General features: G+C 40.7%; 1 protein-coding gene across 1 annotated transcript in view; it reads left to right on the top strand.

Moving 5' to 3' along the window:
* Window positions 1-19,511, top strand: part of greb1 (growth regulating estrogen receptor binding 1) — a 185,956-nt gene that overhangs the window by 126,254 nt on the left and 40,191 nt on the right. Inside the window, exons 20-21 of the mRNA XM_059981878.1 lie at window positions 7,463-7,802; window positions 18,504-18,619. Coding sequence (XP_059837861.1) covers window positions 7,463-7,802; window positions 18,504-18,619 — 456 coding nt within the window. The remainder of the gene's footprint in view (window positions 1-7,462; window positions 7,803-18,503; window positions 18,620-19,511) is intronic.

Below are 19,511 nucleotides of genomic sequence, written 5' to 3'. Positions count from 1 at the left end.
TCTTGGTACAGGGTCGGTAAAAAAACATCTCAGCCAAATCGATACTGGCCTCTTTCTCAGCTGCCTTTCTTGACATGCTGCGAGTGGTCACGCATGCGGGATAAATCTTGGAATCTAGGGGCGGGTCCTCAACACTTACAGGCTGGCTCGTCAGCTCCATGGCCGACCAAACCTCACCACCAGCTAAATCATTACCCAGAAGGATGTCTACGTCAGTTCTCGGGAATTCTGATCGCACCCCTATTTCAACTGGTCCTGATACCAGCTCACAATTTATAATGATCCTATGCAAAGGCACCGCTTCCGTCCCTTTTCCTATGCCTCTCAAAGCTACCTCTCCAGTCTCGGGACCAAAATCTAATACCGTACTGAGAATCAATGACAGCTCAGTTCCAGTGTCTGTCCAGATCCGCACTGGAACTGGTGTGTCTCCCTCTTTCACAGACACGGTTCCTTCTGAAATAAATTTCTCAGGCCCCTCTCGTATTCGGTCTACCTGGGGCTTTCTCATCAATTTGCTGATCACCACAATACATCCTGTAGGGACTGCTGCTTTCCCTTTTCCTGTCTCCTTCCTCGGAGCAAGGCACTTAGATGCAATATGACCCACCTTTCCACAATTAAAACAGGTCAAGCCAGGACCCCTCCTGCCGTCTTGCCTTTCCTCCTCCTCATTTTTACCACTAGCTCCCAGCGGGATCTCTGCCTCAGCCGGCGGGCTTTCTCTACTGTTCCCATGGTCTTTCTGGTAACTCTTATTTGAGGAAAACTTTGTCTTGTGGGTTAGGGCATATTCATCTGCGAACCTAGCAAATTCGGATATGGACTTATTCGGCTTCTCGTTCAAATACATTCGGATATCCTTACTCATGGGGTCTCAGATGTCAGTCAGGTTAGAATGATGCAATCCCTCAACCAGACCACTCTGGTTGTCCCCTGAGGGGTTTCAGTGAATAGTACAGAACTCAATACACAATTCTGTCTCCAAGAGACAGTGGCCGTTATCAGTGGTTCCGTTCCGCTGAGGTCAGGACTCATTCCAAACCTTGTGTATTCTGAGTGTCTCTCTCTCATTTCCTGGACCCCAGACCCAAATTAATAGCGCTCTTGCGATTCTCAAAAAGGAGGGGGTGTCTTTGTACCCTTCAGCCCCTCAGAGTTGCTTCACATTCGTAACACACTGTTTAAAAAAGACTCTAAACATAAACCAGGAAATTATAGGCCAGTGAGGCCGACATCAGTTGTGAAAAAGTTATTGGAAGGTATTCTAAGGGATCGGATATATAAGTAATTAGATGAACATGGTCTGATTAAGGATAGTCAGCGGGGCTTTCTATATAGTAGGTCATGTCTAACCAATCTTTTTCAAAGAGTTTTTCAAAGAAGTTTCCAGGAAAGTGGATGAAGTCAAAGTAGTGGATGTCCACATGGACTTTAACAAGGAGTCTGACAAGATTCCAGATGGGAGCCTGATCAAGAAGGTTCAGTCGCTCGGCATTCAAAATGAGGTAGTAAATTGGCTTAGACACTGCCTTTGTGGGAGAAGCCTAAGATTGGTAGTAGAGGGTTGCCTCTGACTGGAGGCCTGTGACTTGTGGTGTGCAGCAGGGATCAATCCTGTTCCTTTGCTGTTTGTCATCTATATCAGCAAATTTGCGGTTGACACCAAGATTGAGGGTGTAGTGGACGGTGGGGAAAGCTATCATGGCTTGCAGAGGGACCTGGCAGATGGAAATTAACGCGGACAAGCCTGAGGTTTTGCACTTTGATAGAACCGGCCAGGGTAGGTGTTATACAGTGAACGGTAAGGGTATGTTAGAGCAAAGGGATCTGGGAATACAGGTCCACAGTTCACCAAAAGTGGCATCACAGCTAAATAGAGTCATAAAGAAAGCTTTTGGCACATTGACCTTCATAAATCAAAGTATTGAGTATGGGATGTTACGTTGAAGTAGTATAAGACATTGGTAAGGCCTAATTTGGAGTATTAGGTGCAGTTTTGGTCACCTACCTACAAGGAAGATGTAAACAAGTTTAAAAAAATGCAGAAGAAAATTCACAAGGATGTTACTGGGTCTGGAGGACCTGAGTCATAAGGAAAGATTGAATAGGTTAGGACTATATTCTTTAGGATGTAAAAGATTGAGAAGAGATTTGATAGAGGCATACAAAATTATGAGAGGTGTAGATAAAGGTAAATGTAAGCAGGCTTTTTCCTCTATGGATGGGTAGAAGTACAACCAGAGGTCATGGCTTAAGGGTGAAAGGTGAGAAGTTTAAGGTGAACATGAGGGGAAACATATTCACTCAGAGAGTTGTGAGAATGTGGAATGAGCTGCCAGCGCAAGCTTGATTTCAGAGATTAGGAGAGGTTTGGACAGGTGCATGGATAATGGGGATATGGAGGGCTACAGTCCTGAGGCAGGTCAATGGGAGTAGCAGTTTAAATGGATTCAGCATGGGCTGGATGGGCTGAAGGGTATGTTTCTGTCCTGTACTTCTCTATGACCCTATGAAGACTGCTCAGGTTGTTCAGTCCTCGTTCTGAGCTAGAAAAGCACCATCAAATTGGAATTTTATTTTTGTGATGTCAAAGTAAAAAAAATCAAAGTAAAATTTATTATAAAAGTACGTATGTTATCATTTATTACCTTGAAATTCATTTTTTGCAGCTTTTATGAAAATAAAATACAATAGAATTAACAAAAACTAAAGACTGATGAACAACCAATGTGCAAGAGAAGGAAAAGTATGCAAATAAGAAATAATAATGAAAACATGAGTTGTTAAAGATCATTGAAAGTGAGTCTATGGATTGTAGAATCAGTTCAGAGCTGTGGTGAGTTCAAAGTTTTGGTGATGGGCCGATTCTATGGAAACATCTAAAAAAGTAGAGGCATTGTAGTCTCTTCTTTGTGATGGCACTTATGTGCTGCCCCCAGGAGAAATCCTCAGAAATGATAATCCCAGGAATTTAAAGCTACTGAAACTCTCCACTTCCAATTCCCTAATGTGGAGTTAACCAAGCTTCTCTTAAATGTTGTAATTAAGCACACATACGACACTTCGGCTGGCAGGTCTTTCTACAGTCGTACCACCTTCTGAATGAAGAAGTTTCCCTCCAGTTTCCCTTATGTAGTTCACCTTTCACCTTATTCTGTGATCTCTACTTCTAGTCTAATGCAACCTGGGTGGGAAAAGCCTGCTTGCATTTTCCCTATCTATACTCCTCATAATTGTGCATACCTCTATCAAATCTCCCCTCATACTCCTTCCTCCTGGAAGAATGCCCTAACCTATTCAGCCTTTCTCTATCTCAGGATCTCAGTCCTGCATTATCCTTTTAAATATTTCCTTTACTCTTTCAATCCTATTTGTATCTTTCCTGTTGGTGGGTGACCAGAACTGCACACAATATTCTAAATCGGGTCTCACTAATGTCTTATAAAACTTCAACATAACATCCCTATTCCTCTACTCAGTACTCTGATTTATGAAAGCTAATGTGCCGAAAGCTCTCTTTCTGATTCTATATAGCTGTGAAATCACTTTCAAGGAATTACGAAACTGTATTCCCAGATTCTTCTGTTCTTCTGGACTCCTTAGTGCCCTACCGTTCACAGTTTACATCCTGTTCTGGTCCGTCCTCTCAAAGTGCAACATCTTCACTTTTATGCATTAAATCTCATCTGTCAATTTAAGCCCATTTTTCCAGCTTGTCCCGATCCAGCTACAAGCTTTGATAGCCTTCTTCACTATACACTGTGTCCTTCTATCCATACAGGCATAGGCAGGAAGCAAAGCTCCAGAAATTAGGACAGCAAAGGAGTGGTCATGCGAGGTATAAGAGCGGCTACGGGATTGCTTTGAATCATTGGACTGGGCTTTGTTCAAGGACTCATCTGTGGATCTGAATGAAAACACCACAGTTGTCATGGACTTTCTAACAACAGTCATAGATGATTGGAAGAGCAGAGGTGGGGACAGTTAGGAACTTTAAATTCCTCAGTGTTATCGTTTCAGAGGCCTTGTCCTGGGCCCAGCACATAAGTGCAATTATGAAGGAAGCACGGCAGTGCCTCTACTTCCATTGGAGGTTGTGAAGGTGTGTCATTACAACTAAAACTTTGACAAACTTCTATAGACGTGTAATGGAGAGTATATTGACAGCAGTATCACAGCCTGGCTTGTGATACACCAATGCTCTTGAATGGAAAATCCTACAGGAAGTAGTGGATACTGACCAGTCCATCACAGGTAAAGCTGTTCCCACCTTTGAGCATATCTACAAGAAACACTGTTGCAGGAAAGCAGCATCCATCAGCAAGGACCTTCACCAGCCTGGACACGCTCTCTTCTCACTGCTGTCATCAGTAAAAAGGTACAAGAACCTCAGGACTCACCAGGTTCAGGAACAGTTATTACCCCTCAATCATCAGGCTCTTGAAACAAACTCAATTTCACTTGTCCCATCACTGAAATGTTCTGACAAACTATGGACTCACTTTCAAGGACTCTCCATCTCATGTTCTCAATGTTTATTGCTTATTTACTTATTATTATTTCCTTTTTTATTTTGCACAGTTTGTTGTTGTTTGTATACTGGTTGAATGGCCAAATGGTCTTTCATTGATTCTGTTATGGTGATTTTTCTGTTATGGATTTATTAAGCATGCCCGCAAGAGAATGAATCTCAGGGTTGTATATGGTGATGTATATCAACCTTGATAATAAATTGACTTTGAACTCATAATTTTGTATTGCTTGTGTATTCAGCTGCACATATACTGAGATCTTACATTTTCTCTCCATGTCTCTTAATTTGCCTTTCCTTTAAGATGTCCTTTAAAACATCGTTTTGATCTTTTCTTTTGGCACTGTACTAATGCCTCACGGAAAGAGTAATTGTTAACCTTATTTGATGTCACAGAAATGCCTCAAAATGCTTAATATTCATAAAAGGTATTACACAAATTGCATGTTGCTATTCATTAATATGTCTGACTTGGGTAGATGGAAGCTGTTCAGAGTAGGCTCTTCTGTATGTCCTGTCACAATGGGGAAGGTGGAACATTGTCAGATGGGTTTGCTCTGTGCTTTCGCAGTGGGTCATGTATAATAGAACACTGTGTTCACATTTGAGCAGTGTTCATGACAGAGAACTGCATGCACCTAGTTATTCATTTGAAACCTGATGCTAATTTCAAGCAATATTGTGGGAAAGGCTATCAATAATAATTACTAAAATAGTTCTTAATAAAATGTAATTGAAGCATATTTTAATAATGTGTCCTGCAATGGAGAGAAATTGAAACATGAACCATATATTATAAGCTGCTTTCTATTCACTTTAGATAGCCAAAGATTTTACTACAAATGCAAGCAAATATGCCAGTCATACTTTGGTTTGCCTAATCCTGCAACTTACCTAAAGTGTTTGACTTATCATCAACAACTGACCATTTACCTTCTGTTAAAGTGCACCGAGAAGTCATTGTCTGGCCTTATGACCCTCAAAGGGTTCAGTTGAACTCAGCCGTAAAAGGATTAGTGATTATGGCGGTGGCGAGATTGGGTGGGTTTATGGGTCACTGGATGGGTGGAGTCTAAAGGAAGGTGGAATGTTGCATGGCCAGGAGTATTGAGTGGGGGTTTGAAGGTTATGGTGGTTTCTAGTATATATGACATTGACAATGATCGGATCCGTGGGAGTCTGTTGGGTTGGGGCCAGTAAAGGTGAGAAGGATAGTGCCATGGGAAATCTGACAAGAGGGGTGTTGAAGGAAACGAGGAATAGATCTGCTGCCTGGAGTTCTGAAATAATAATGGGATCCCAGTCAGGTGTAGTTCTGCAGAGGTTCTTAGAGGGACCAAGGACACTGTGGATGATAACCTTTATAAGACAGTGATTTGCAGAATTATGTCTTGTTTTTGTACCACACTGAAGGAGAAATGCAAAGATAGTGTGCAGAAGAGATTTATCAAGGCAATTTCATTTGGGAAGAACATTGGTTCTGTGGAAAGGTAGAAGAAGCTGGAGTTCTCCTTGGAACAGAGAAGTTGAGGACTGATCTGAAATGTATTTAAAGTCATGAAGGCTACAAAGTAGAAAGAGTAAAGTTGATCCCATTGGCAGAAGGGTCTAGAAGCAGGGGGTATGGAATGAAGGTGAATAGCAAATCAATCAAAGCTAACATGAAGAAAGTTGATTTTACATTTGAGGCTTTACACTGTTTCCACTGGGAGGAGGAGTGGTGGAAATATCTAATTCCAATGATAAACATTCAAAAGTACAACCAGAGAAACTGCAGTTGCTAGAAATCTGAAATTTAATTAAAAAAACAAATTTCTGGAAGCATTCAGTAGGTCAGGCCACATTCGTACAAAGAGAAACAGAGTGAACTTCTCATGCTGAAAAGTCAGAACTGGGAAGGAGAAAAAAGAAGCTTGTAAAGCTACAGGGAGGGTGGTGGAGGGAAATGTTCTTGATAGAGTGAAACTAAGCTGACCATGGGGTAAGCTGTAAACAAAGTTTTCAGGTCAGTGAGTAAATGGAGGGGTTAGAGAGTGAGAATATGGACAAAAGGAAACTCACAAAGGAATATCGAAGTTGTGCAGGACTGAGTGCATGCTGGATCATGCTGGGAGTGTCCTTCACTTCAGGGAAACAAAAGCAAATAAGCTGGACTAATATCACAGATGGACGATTGACGCAGACAGAGAAATCAAGTTGCCTGAAGTTGTAGAATTTAGCATTGAGTTCAGAAGGTGACAACATGCCCAGATGGAAGTTGCTTCACTTTATCATTTCCTGTCACTCGCATGTTCAGATACTCTGGCACCCAATGTCACTTTATGTACAAAGAGTCTATGTATATAAGCTAATCTTATGTGTATTTGGCCACACTCAACAGTTACTTGTACGTTGTGTTTTAAAGGATTGCTTTTATACATACTGTGTTTTTTTAATCCTGCATTGGATCCAGAGTAGCAATCATTTTGCTTTCCTTTACCCTCGTGTACTGAAGAATGACAATAAACAATCTTGAGTCTTGAATCTTAACAAATCATTTTGATGTTTACAATTGCATCTGTAGAATTACAATCCTGAGACTCTGTTGTTTTTATTCCAGAAAGTTTGGAAACCTGTTTGCTAATTTGGAAATGTATTCCCGATAATTCAATCTCATTTCATATGAATCCAGATCTAATAAATCATGTATATGATTAAGAAGTGGTATAAAATGGTACCAGAAGGTGGAATTATGACCATTAATGAAGTCTAGAATATGTGTTTTTCTTCAGTGTTTAATACCTCTAATGACAATTGAAAGCTTTGAAATTCCATATGTATGCATTGAAATTGTAAGGCAATTAATTTAGGGGGCTTCATATTTTATATTGGTTATTCCATTGTGAATGATGAAAGAATAACCACCAATTCTTTTCATTTTGGTTTCAGGTTTCCCACAATACACAGTGCTGTGACCTGGACATATATTTTAATTCAGCATTACTCTGCAGCAATGATGGTAACAGCAGGGCACTTGCAGATGAAGAACTACTCTTCTGTGGAAACATTGGAGATAATTCAATGCCTAATTAACTCCACAAGGAGCTGCCCAAGTAGTCATGGTTACATGGTTGTACTCAGGATTCCCTCTGTTTCTCTGGCTGCACTGGCATATGAACGATTATGTCAAGTTAGGTGCCGTTTGGGTCTGCAATATACATTTGAAATCATCCTTGGGACACCAAATGCAAAGATTACTATTGACCAGCACTTTATGACACGACTGAAGGTAAACAATGGTTTATATTTACAATAATTACATTACATATCAAATAGAATATGAATTTATCTCTTTTCTTTACGTAGGTGTTCCTTGGTGCCTATAGTATTTTCATCAGTATATTGAGTATGCAAAGAGGTGGTTGTATAGTTGTTTGTTAGGTAGAATGTCTAGCTATTTAAATATTGAGACTCTTATCTGGCAGACTAAATGTTCTGGACTCTGACAGTGTTGCAGAGAAGGCAGACTGTGACTTCCTGTACAATCGGATCACGATATGAATGTACAATGGGATGCAGACAGAACACCATAACTGTGGTTACAGATACAATGCGATACATTGTCCTTTTTTTCACCAAAAGCAAGGAATTGTTAGAAGGAGTGGAGGCGATAATTACTTGACAATATTGGAACTCTTCCTCTCACCACATGGGAGAAAAAAAGCAACTTGGTTGACTACTTGGAAAGCCAATAATTGCAGTGCAATGGACTAAGTCCTAGGAAGTTGTGTTAACCAATGGTCCAGAAAGAATGTCATAATCCAAAAGGCCTCAATATAGACTCTGTGATTCAGAAAAAGCTGACTTCTGTGTGTATAATGATCTATAACAATGAAATAACCTAGAGTTCTGGACTGGCTCTCTTCATCTATTCACGGCCTTTGAAAGATCCTTGAGTTAATACTCTGCAAGACAAATATCGATCTGGTTTCTAACCTGCTTTAATTTTACAGTAGACAAAACATAAGATACATGGATGAAATAAATGACACTTGATATGGTTGTTGTCTATCTTCCATTTATGTATTGCCCCAATTATACAAGACATTCTGATGCATTTTCTTAATGAATGGGAAGTGCAATACAATCTCTTTGTAATCAAAACTACCAACCATAGAAGATGATTGTTTCCTTCAGAATTTTGTCTTCCTCTTGTATTTTAAACTGTGACAAGTCCCTTGAGGTTCTGTATTTTGCTTTATTTCTAATAATGTTGATCTTAGGAAACTTTGTTACATTTTTGGATAACTTTGCCGAATTTCCTTACATGACAATTGATTTACTGTACTGTCATAAAATGTTGCTCCAGCAGTCTGTGAAAAGGCTACAATTTGCAATAAAATAGTCCTGAAGACAACATTTTGTTTTCAACAAATACACATCACAAAAGGGATCTGCAATCTGGTGACTAAGTAAAATATAGGAGGTCCGGGTATGACCTCTGGAAAGCTATCTCCCATACGAAGTGACAATTCTGGACCAAACCTGAATCACTGGAGGATTCTGAACAGCTGTGGTAGGGTTTGAATGCTATCACCTCCTACAAAGTGAGTAAGCGACATAAGTGACAGCAAGGTCTTGCTTCCAGGTGAGCTCAACGTGTTTTATGCTCACTTTGACCATCAAAACAGGGAAGCACCTTCACAAACTCCTACAGCCCCTGGTGACCCTCTGATTTCAGTCTCTGAGGCTGACGTGTCCTTCAGGAGGGTGAACATAAAGAAAGCATCTGGTCCAGATAGGGTACCTAGCCTAGTACTAAAGGACACTGGCAGAGTGTTCACTGATATCTCTAACCTCTCACTTCAGCAGTTTGAGGTACCCACCTACTAAAATGAGGTTTCAATTTTATCACTGCCTAAGAAGAATGTGGTAACCTGTCTCAATGACTATTGTCCAATAGCACTTACATTCACTGTGATGAAATGCTTTGAAAGATTGGGAATGAAACATATCAACTCCTGCCTGAAGAGTAGCTTGATTCCAATTTGCCCAATTTGCCCAGCACCACAACAGGTCAATAGCAGATGCCATTTCATTGGCTCTTCACTCAACCCCAGAACATCTGGATAGTAAAGGTGCATACATCAGGATGTTCTTCATTAACTACAGCTCAGCATTCAATACTATCATCCCCTCAAAACTAATCAATAAGCTCCAAAACCTTGGCCTCAATACCTCCTCACGCAACTGGATTTTCAATTTCCTCACTTGCAGAACCAAGTCAGTTTAGATTGGTAATGGCATCTCCACAACTACCATTAGCACAGGTGCATTATAAGGCTGTGTGCTTAGCCCCCTATTCTACTTGCTTTACACTTTATGCTCCAATGCCATATTTAAATTTGCTGATGACACTGCTGTCATTGGCCAACATATAGGAGGGAGATTGAAAATCTGGCTGAGTGGTGCCACAACAAAAACTCTCACTCAATGTCAGCACGACCAAGGAGCTGATTGTTGACTACTAAAGGAGGAAACCAGAGGTCCACGAGCCAGTCGTCATAGGGGAACCAGAGGTGAAGCTGGTCAGTAACTTTAAATTCTTCGGTGTTATCATTTCAGAGGATCTATCCTAAGTCCAGCAAGTAACGGCCTTTACAAAGAAAGCACAGCAGTGCTCCAGCTTTCTTAGAAGTTTGCGAAGATTCGGCATGTCAAATAAAACTTCGACAAATTTTTAGATGTGTGGTGGAGAATATATGGACAAATTGGAAACATCAATGCCTTTGAAACACCAAAGCCTACAAATAGTAGATACAGCTCAATATATCAAGGACAAAGTCCTTCCCACTATTGAACACAACTACATGGAGTGCTGCTGCAGGACCACTGCATCCATCATCAAGGACCCGCACTAAGCCATGCTTTCTTCTCTCTGCTGTCATCAGGACAGGAGCCTCAGGACCCACACCACCAAGTTCAAGGACAATTAATACCCCTGAACTATCAGACTCTTGAACCACAGTGGATAACTTCAGTCACCCCAACACTGAACTGTTCCTGTAACCTATGGACTCATTTTCAAGGACTCCCTTCATCTCATATTCTTGATGTTTATTGCTTATTTATTGACTAATTTTCTTTTCTTCTTTTTGGTTTTGCACAGTTTGTTGTCTTTTGTACATTGGTCCTTGGTGCATGTGCAGTCTTTCATTAATTCTATTGTGTTTCTTAGTATTTACTGTGATTACATGCATGAAAATTTATCAGAAGGTTGTACATGATGACCTATTGTGTATTTTGATAATGAATTCATTTTCAACCGTGAATTTTGAACATCACTCCCAAACAAAGGTAACAAATCAGAAGTTCATAATAAAACCAGAATATTTTGGGCTGCCTGTTATGTTGGAAAAAGATACCATCCAAAGACTTTTAATCGCCATTCACATCACATTATTCTGCTCAATTACCCTGGCTGTGACCAAGTATTAACCCTTAATTCTTAGTTGGATGCTAGGTTTTAGTAAGACCTGAGCATGGATCTGTAGTGCAGAAGGGAAAAAGGCAGAAGAGAGGAGCAGTAGTAACTGGAGACTTAATAGTCAGAGGAACAGACAGGAGATTCTGTGGACATCAACAGGACACCTGGATGGTATGTTGCCTCCCAGGTGCCAGGTTCAGGGACGTCTTGGATTGTGTCCACAGCATTTTGGAAGGGGAGCCAGATGTCTTGGTACATATTGGTACCAATGGCATAAGAAGGAAAAGCAATGAGGTCCTGAACAGAGAATTTAGGGAGTTAGGCAGAAAGCTGAGAAGCAGGACTTCCAGGATAGTAATCTCTGGATTGCCACCTGTACCATGCACCTGCAAGGGTAGAAAGAGGATGATTTGGCAGATAAATATGTGGCTGAGAAGCTGATGCAGGGGGCAGAGCTTCAGGTTCTTGGATCATTGGGATCTCTTCTGGGTAAGGTATGACCTTATAAAAGGGATGGGTTGCACCTGAACCTGAGGGGGACAATATTCTCACAGAAGGGTTTTTTAGAGGTGGTAGGGAGGGTTTCAACTAATTTTGCAGGAGGATGGGAACTGGAATGAAGAGACTCAGAATAGGACAGATGGTTAAAAAAAGCAAAGATAGCGTTCAGTCAGATTATCAGGTAGGGCTGATAATAGCATCCTATTATCAGACAGATGATAGAACACAATTGCAGCCAACAAGGTGAGTATCAGTGCATTAGGGATATAAAATCAAAAAGGGTAGCAAACGCTGTACTCAAGGTGTTACGTCTCAATGCATGGAGTATAAGAAATAAGGTGGATGATCTTGTTGCACTTTTAGAAATTGTCCGGTATGATGTGTTTCCTGAATCATGGCTGGAAGATGGTTATAGTTGGGAGCTGAATGTCCAAGCTTACATATTGTATTGGAGGGATAGGAAGGTAGGCAGAGGAGGTGGCATGGCTCAGCTGGTAAAGAATTGCATCAAATCATGAGAAAGATATGACATAGGATCAGAAGATTTTGAATCCTTGTGGGTTGAGTTAAGAAACTGCAAGGTCTCCATAACTTCTGCCACATCCAACAGGATCCCACTACCAGGCACATCTTTCCCTCCCAACCCTTTCTGCTTTCCACAGGGACCGTTCCCTACGCAACTCCCTTGTCCACTCATCCCCCCCCCCCCCTCCCTTCCCACCGATCTCCCTCCTGGCACTTATCCTTGCAAGCAGAACATGTGCTGCACCTGCCCTTACACTTCCTTCCTCACCACCATTCAGGGCCCCAGACATTCCTTCCAGGTGAGGTGACACTTCACCTGTGAGTTGGCTGGTGTGGTATACTGCGTCCGGTGCTCCCGGAGTGGCCTTTTATATATTGGTGAGACCTGACGCAGACTGGGAGACCGTTTTGCTGAACACCTATGCTTGGTCCGCCAGAGAAAGCAGGATCTCCCAGTGGCCACACATTTTAATTCCCCGTCCCATTCCCATTCCGATATGTCTATCCATGGCCTCCTCTACTGTCAAGATGAAGCCACACTCAGGTTGGAGGAATAACACCTTATATACTGGCTAGGTAGCCTCCAACCTGATGGCATGAACATTGACTTCTCTAACTTCCATTAATGCCCCTCCTCCCCTTCTTACCCCATCCCTGATATATTTAGTTCTTTTCTCTCTCTTTCTGCCCATCACTCTGCCTGTTCTCCATCTCCGTCTGGTGCTCCCCTCCCCCTTTCTTTCTCCCTAGGCCTCCTGTCCAATGATCCTTTCCCTTCTCTAGCTCTGTATCACTTTTGCCAATCACCTTTCCAGCTCTTAGCTTCATCCCACCCCCTCCGGTCTTCTCCTATCATTTTGCATTTTCCCCTCCCCCTCCTATTTTCAAATCTCTTACTATCTTTCCTTTCAGTTAGTCCTGACGAAGGGTCTCAGCCTGAAACATCAACACCTGCTGCGTTCCACCAGCATTTTTGCTTGAATTTCCAGCATCTGCAGATTTCCTCATGTTTGCCGGTAAAAGGACCCTGATGTCAGTTATACAGTCCTCCAAACAGTGGCTGGGATGTGGACTACAGATTACAGTGCGAAATAGAAGAGGCATGTCAAAAGGGCAATATTATGTTAGTCATGGGAACTTTTAACACAGGTAGATTAGAAAAATCAGGTTGGTAATAGATCTCAAGAGAGTGAATTTGTTGAATGCCTGTGAGATGGCTTTTTAGAGCAATTTGTCATTGAGCCTACTAGGGGAATCAGCTATACTGGATTGGGTGTTATGTAATGAACTGGAGGTGATTTGGAAACTTAAAGTAAAAGAACCCTTAGGAGGCAGTGATCACAGTAAGACTGATTTCAACTTGAAATTTGATAGGGAGAAAGTGGTCTGATGTAGCAGTGTTTCAGTGGCGTAAAGAGGTACAGTGGTACATGTAAAGTGGTACAACTCCTCTCTTATACAGTGGTATGAGAGAGGAGTTGGCCAAAGTAAATTGGAAGAAGATGCTGGCAGGGATGAGCAGTAATGGCTTGAGTTTCTGGGAAAACATGAGGAAGGTGCAGGATAGATGTATTTCAAAAACAAAGAAATAGTTGCCTGGATTGGGGAGCATGTCCTATGAGAATAGGTTGAGTGAACTTGTCCTTTTCTCCTTGGAGAGACAGAGGATGAGAGGTGACCTGATAGAGGTGTATAAGATGATGAGAGGCATTGATCATGTGGATAGTCAGAGGCTTTTTCCCAGGGCTGAAATGGCTAACATGAGAGGCACAGTTTTAAGGTGCTTTGAAGCAAGTGCAGAGGAGATGTCAGGGGTAAGTTTTTTACGCAGAGAGTGGTAAGTGCATGGAATGGGCTGCCGGCAACGGTGGTGGAGGTGGGTACGATAAGAGACTATTAGGAAAATGGAGGGCTATGGGTAGCCCTACGTAATTTCTAATGTAAGTACATGTTCGGCACAGCGTCATGGGCCGAAGGGCCTGTACTGTGCTGCAGGGTTTCTATGTTTCTGTGTCTTTGTTACTCAAACGACAAAATAGTACAATCATAGCTGTCAAGGGAAGTCAAAGCTAATGTAAAAGTAAAAGAGAGGGCATACAACAAAGCAAAAATTAATGGGAAGATAGAGGATTTGGAAGCTTTTAAAAACCTACAGAAAGCAAGTAAAAGAGTCATTAGGAGGGAAAAGATGAAATATGAAAGCAGGCTAGCTAACGATATCAAGTTGGATAGAAAAAGCTTTTTCAAGTATGTAAAAAAATAAAAGAGAGTTAAGAGTGGAATAATGGGTGTAAGGCAATGGCTGATGAACTAAATTAGTATTTTGCATCAGTTTTCGCTGTGGAGGACACTAGTGTGCCAGGTGTTGAAGGTGTGAGGGATGAGAAGTAAGTGCAGTTACTATTACAAGGGAGAATGTGCCCAAAACGCTGAAAGACCTAAAGGTACATAACAAATGTTGGGACCACTTCTTTTTATGCTGTATATCAATGATTTAGACGATGGAATGGATGGTTTTGTAGCCAAGTTTGTAGATATGAAGATTGGTTTTGAGGGAACAAAAAGGCTGCAGAATGACTTGGGTTATGAGAATAGGAAGGAAATTGGCAACAGTGTTGGAAAATGCATGGTCATGCATTTTGGTAATAGAAATCAATGTGCAGACTATTTTCTAAATGGGCAGAAAATCCAGAAATCTGAGATGCAAGGAGACTTGGGTGTTAACTTGCAGGTTGAGCTGGTGGTGAGGAAGGCAAACGCAATGTTAGCATTCATTTCAAGAGGTTTGGAATACAAGAGCAGGGATGTGATGCTGAGGCCTTATCAGGCACTGGTGAGGCCTCACCTTGTGTATTATGAACAGTTTTGGGCTTCTTATCAAAGAAGGATGGGGCGTTGGAGAGGTTTCAGAGGAGTTTCATGCGGATGATTCCAGAATGAAAGGGGTATGATATGAAGAACTTTCGATGGACCTGGGCCTGTATTCACTGGAATTTAAAAAGATGAAGGGGACTCTCATTGAATCCTTTCGAACGTTGAAAGGTCTAAACAGAGTAGATGTGGAAAGGATATTTTCCATGGTGGAGGAGCTTAGAACAAGAAGGCACAGCCTCAGAATAGAGGGGCATCCATTTACACACAGTTGCAGAGAAATTTCTTTAGCCAGAGGGTGGTGAATTTGTGGGATTTGTTACCTCAGACAGCTGTGGAGGCCAGGTCTTTGGGTGTATTTAAGGCAGATATTGATAGTTCCTTGACTGGCTATAGAATCAAAGGTTACGGGGAGGAAGTGAATAAAAGATCAGCCATGATTGAATGACGTTACAGACTCGATGGGCCAAATGGCCTGATTCTGCTCTTATGTCTTATGGTCCTCGTCTGATAGGGAATCTCCTTTTTATTGGAAATTCACTTGACTAATGTAATTTCATCTTCTTTTAGCCATCAATCTTCATTTCCTTCACCAGATGGAATAATGTCCACTTGTACTTTGGTGTACATTAAAATAAAAATATTATTTCCTGTAGGTGTTTATTGGCAGTTACTAATGGCACGAAAAGACCTGTGCACTCAAATTAGCTCTCAAATGAAATGATCTGATGTAAATAATGATTTCCAATATAGCTTTTAACCTGCTATCGTCTTGTTGATCTTGTTTGTCATTGTTATGGATCCCTGGGGTTCCACTCATGAACATTCTGGTGTTCAATTTGTGATTAATTTATGCAAGTCATTAACAAAAGATGTGACCTGATTTGACATTGTACGTAATATTAACACAATTACAATCTTCAATTTTACATTTTCATCTGAAAACACGTTACAATGCCCTGAGGTAATCTAAATTCAAGTCTTTAACATCCTTGTACTCTTCTCTTTCTGTCTTAGAGCTAAATAGGCATTATGTCCTAAATGGTCTGTCTTCCATTTCATTTTATTTGAATGGATGGAGCCTCATTATTAATGACACCTCAAAAGCTATGGACTTCTTTTACCTTGAGACATTCCAATAAACAACAGTGGATAATATCGCAGTAGTTTCAGGATAAAACTAAATAGTAGAATATCTGTCAGATGTTTAACATGGTATTTTCCTAAAAATGTAAGAATGATTTGTTTTTGTCTTCAGGTCGACCTGGTTAATACTTACTTCACAGCTTACAGTACTGAAATAAGCAGAACATAGCACAGTTCTAGCCTTTCAGCCCACAATGTTGTTTCAACCTTTTAACCTACTCCAAGACCAATCTAACCCTTCTCTCATACATAGTCCCCATTTTTCTTTCATCCATGTACCTATCGAAAAGTCTCTAAAATGTGCCTAATGTATCTGACTCCACCATCACCCCCAACAGGGCATTCCATGCACCCACCATTCTCCGTGTTTTAAAAAAAACTTACTTCTGATATCCCTTCTATACTTTTCCTCCAATCACCTTAAAACTGCTTCGTTTTGTATTAGCCATTGCCACCCTGAGGAATAAAGCTCTAGTTGTCCATTCTGTCAGTGTATCTTTATCATCTTGTACACTCTACTGTCCTCTCATCTTCCCTTGCTCCAAATCAAAAAGCCCTAGCTCACTCACCCTTTCCTCATTAGACATATTCTCTAATCCAGGTGGAATCCTGGTAAATCTCCTCTGTACCCTCTCTAAAGCTTCCACATCCTTCCTGTAAAGAGACAACCAGAACTGAACAGACTACTCCAAGTGCAGTTTACCCAGAGTTTTTTTAGAGCAACAATAGTGCCTTGCAGTTCTTGAACTCAGTTTCCTGACTAATGAAGACCAACACACAACATATCTTCTTAACTACAGTAACTTTGAGGGATCTTGGTCTCCACACTGCTAAGAATCTTGTCATTAACTTTATATTCTGCCTTTAAGTTCGATTTCCAAAGTGAATCACTTCACACTTTTCCAGCTCTGCATCCTGTCAATGTCCCGTTTTCACCTACGACAACTTTCCTTGCTATCTACAACATCAACCATTGTATCATCTGCAAACTTGCTAAGTCAGCCTTGCACTTTATTATCTATGTCATTTCCAAAAAAAGTCACAAAGAGCAGGGTCCCACAACAGATCCCCGTGGAAGACCACTAATTATGGACCTTCATGTTGAATACGGTCCATCTACTACCTCCTACCTCCCTCTTATCTTCTTTGGGAAGCCAGTTTGGAATCCACGCAACCAAGTGTAAACTCATTGCAGCATGGGCATTGATTGCTGTTTTCCTCCATTCCAGCTCTAACTGTAGTTCCAAAAGTATTAGGGGCAACACGAGTGAATTTGCAGATGCTGGAAATAAATAAAAACACAAAATGCTGGCAGAACTCAGCAGGCCAGACAGCATCTATGGGAGGAGGTAGTGACGACGTTTTGGGCCGAAACCCTTCATCGGGAGTGAACTTCACTCCTGATGAAGAGTTTCGGCCTGAAACATCGTCAGTACCTCCTCCCATAGATGCTGTCTGGCCTGCTGAGTTCTGCCAGAATTTTGTGTTTTTATTCCAAAAGTATTAATTAGCTTTTAAATGTTCTGCTTTCCATTGGAGCAATAAAGGATAATAGGATATTTGACAAATATTTCCAAAGTTAGTAAGCATTTACATAAGACAAGTAGGAACTTTGCTTAATGATAAGCAATTGTCAGTTTAAAATTATCACAAATGTAGTGAAATGGGGAATTAACTGAAATGTTTCTATTCTAAAAACTGCAGAAGTGTGAAGTACTTTGTCACAGTGATCAGTTGAAACCCTATTCAATGAATTGGGTAGTGAGAAATAAAGGTATTTGTGGAAGAGAATAAAAAATCATATTAAATCTGAATTGCTCTTTCAAAGAGATGGTTATGCCACACTGGGCAGAACGATTGACTTTAATTATGTGACCTTCTAATTTTTAAGTACCACACTACTTCTTGTCATTTCACAAACTGCCAGCTTGTTCACCTTATCTGGGTCTCAGGCAGTTACTTATCTACATATATAATATTCTGTTTATCAATGATGTAAATCCCTGCAGCTTGGTATCAACGGCTGCAAACAGATTGAAAAATAGTCATCAAGCCCATGTGACTAAGTAAATATAACAAACACAAAATACTGGAGGAACTCAGTAAACCAGGCAGCATATATGGAAAAGAGTGAACCGTCGTCATTTTGGGCTGAGACCATCTTGGTGAAGGGTCTTGTCCTGAAGCATTAACTAACTTCACTCTTTTTCATTGATGCTGCCTGGTCTGCTGAGTTCACCCAGCAGTCTGTGTGTGTTTTGCTTAGATTTTCAGCATCTACAGATTTTCTCACCTTTGTGACCAAATAAATGGTTCACTGTTCTCTTTTTGTGAACTCTTACAATATTTCATTTGATCTACAGATAGGAGCATTGGTTCTACCGAACAGATCAGACTGAATACTCAGTAGATATTGTTGTATACTACCATTTGATTACAGTATGTCTTTTGTTTTGAAAGGAGTGGCAAAAAATAGAAGATCCTGATTGGGTACCTCAAACCTATTTGGATCTTGAAGACCTACCCTGCATACTTATCTTGTCTGGTACTGATCATTATGGAGAATCTTTTCCAAGGTAGGCAACATCTTGAAAACATGAGATTGTTTCCGGCTGAAATTTCTCACCAGAATAATGAAAGGGAACTTGATAAACGAAGTGCATTCCCTGGTATCAAGAATACTGTGTGTGACTAGATTCAGGTTGACCAGTTCCCCTGCTTCAATCAAATATCACTTGCTGCTGAAAGAAGGGTCTCGGCCCACAATGTCGACTGTTTATTCTCCTCCATGGATGCTCTCTGACCTGATGAGTTCTTCCAGCAGTTAACATGTTTTCAAAAGTAATTATGATATTTTAAAAACATTAACATTTTGTAGCAGCACACACAAAATACTGGAGGAACTCAGATAGCATCTATGGAAAAGAGTTAATAGTTGTTGTTTCAGATGACTTTGTGTTTTCACAAAGCTATCCTCTGAATCTCTGAGCAAAATTACAACAAGGATGACAAAGGTCTTTTGTTTCCATTTTAGTGGTTTGATGCAATAGCTTGGTAGGTCACATGAGAGAATAAAAACAGAACTAAAGAGCTTCAGGGATGGAAACCTTTAAAGCTGACCTATGTCTTTGACATATACAGTGGTGCTAGAAACTTTGTGACCCCTTTAGAATTTTCTCTATTTCTGCATAAATATGTCCAAAATGTGATCAGATCTTCACGTGTGTTCTAAAACTAGATAAAGAGAACCCAATTGAAACACAAAATACATTATACTTGTTCATTTATTTATTGAGAAAAATGATCTAATAATACTTGTATTTGTTGGAAAAAATATGTGAACCTTTGCTTTCAGTAACTGGTGTGACCCCCTTGTACAGTAATAACTTCAACCTAATGTTTCCGGTAACTGTTGATCAGCCCTGCACATCAGCTTAGAGGAATTTTAGACCATTCTTCCACACTGTT

The sequence above is a fragment of the Hypanus sabinus genome, chromosome 10 (genome assembly GCF_030144855.1).
Source record: "Hypanus sabinus isolate sHypSab1 chromosome 10, sHypSab1.hap1, whole genome shotgun sequence".
In the NCBI taxonomy this organism is placed as follows: domain Eukaryota; kingdom Metazoa; phylum Chordata; class Chondrichthyes; order Myliobatiformes; family Dasyatidae; genus Hypanus; species Hypanus sabinus.
The sequence above is the reverse complement of the archived record's forward strand: the minus strand, read 5'-3'. Positions and strand labels throughout refer to the sequence as shown.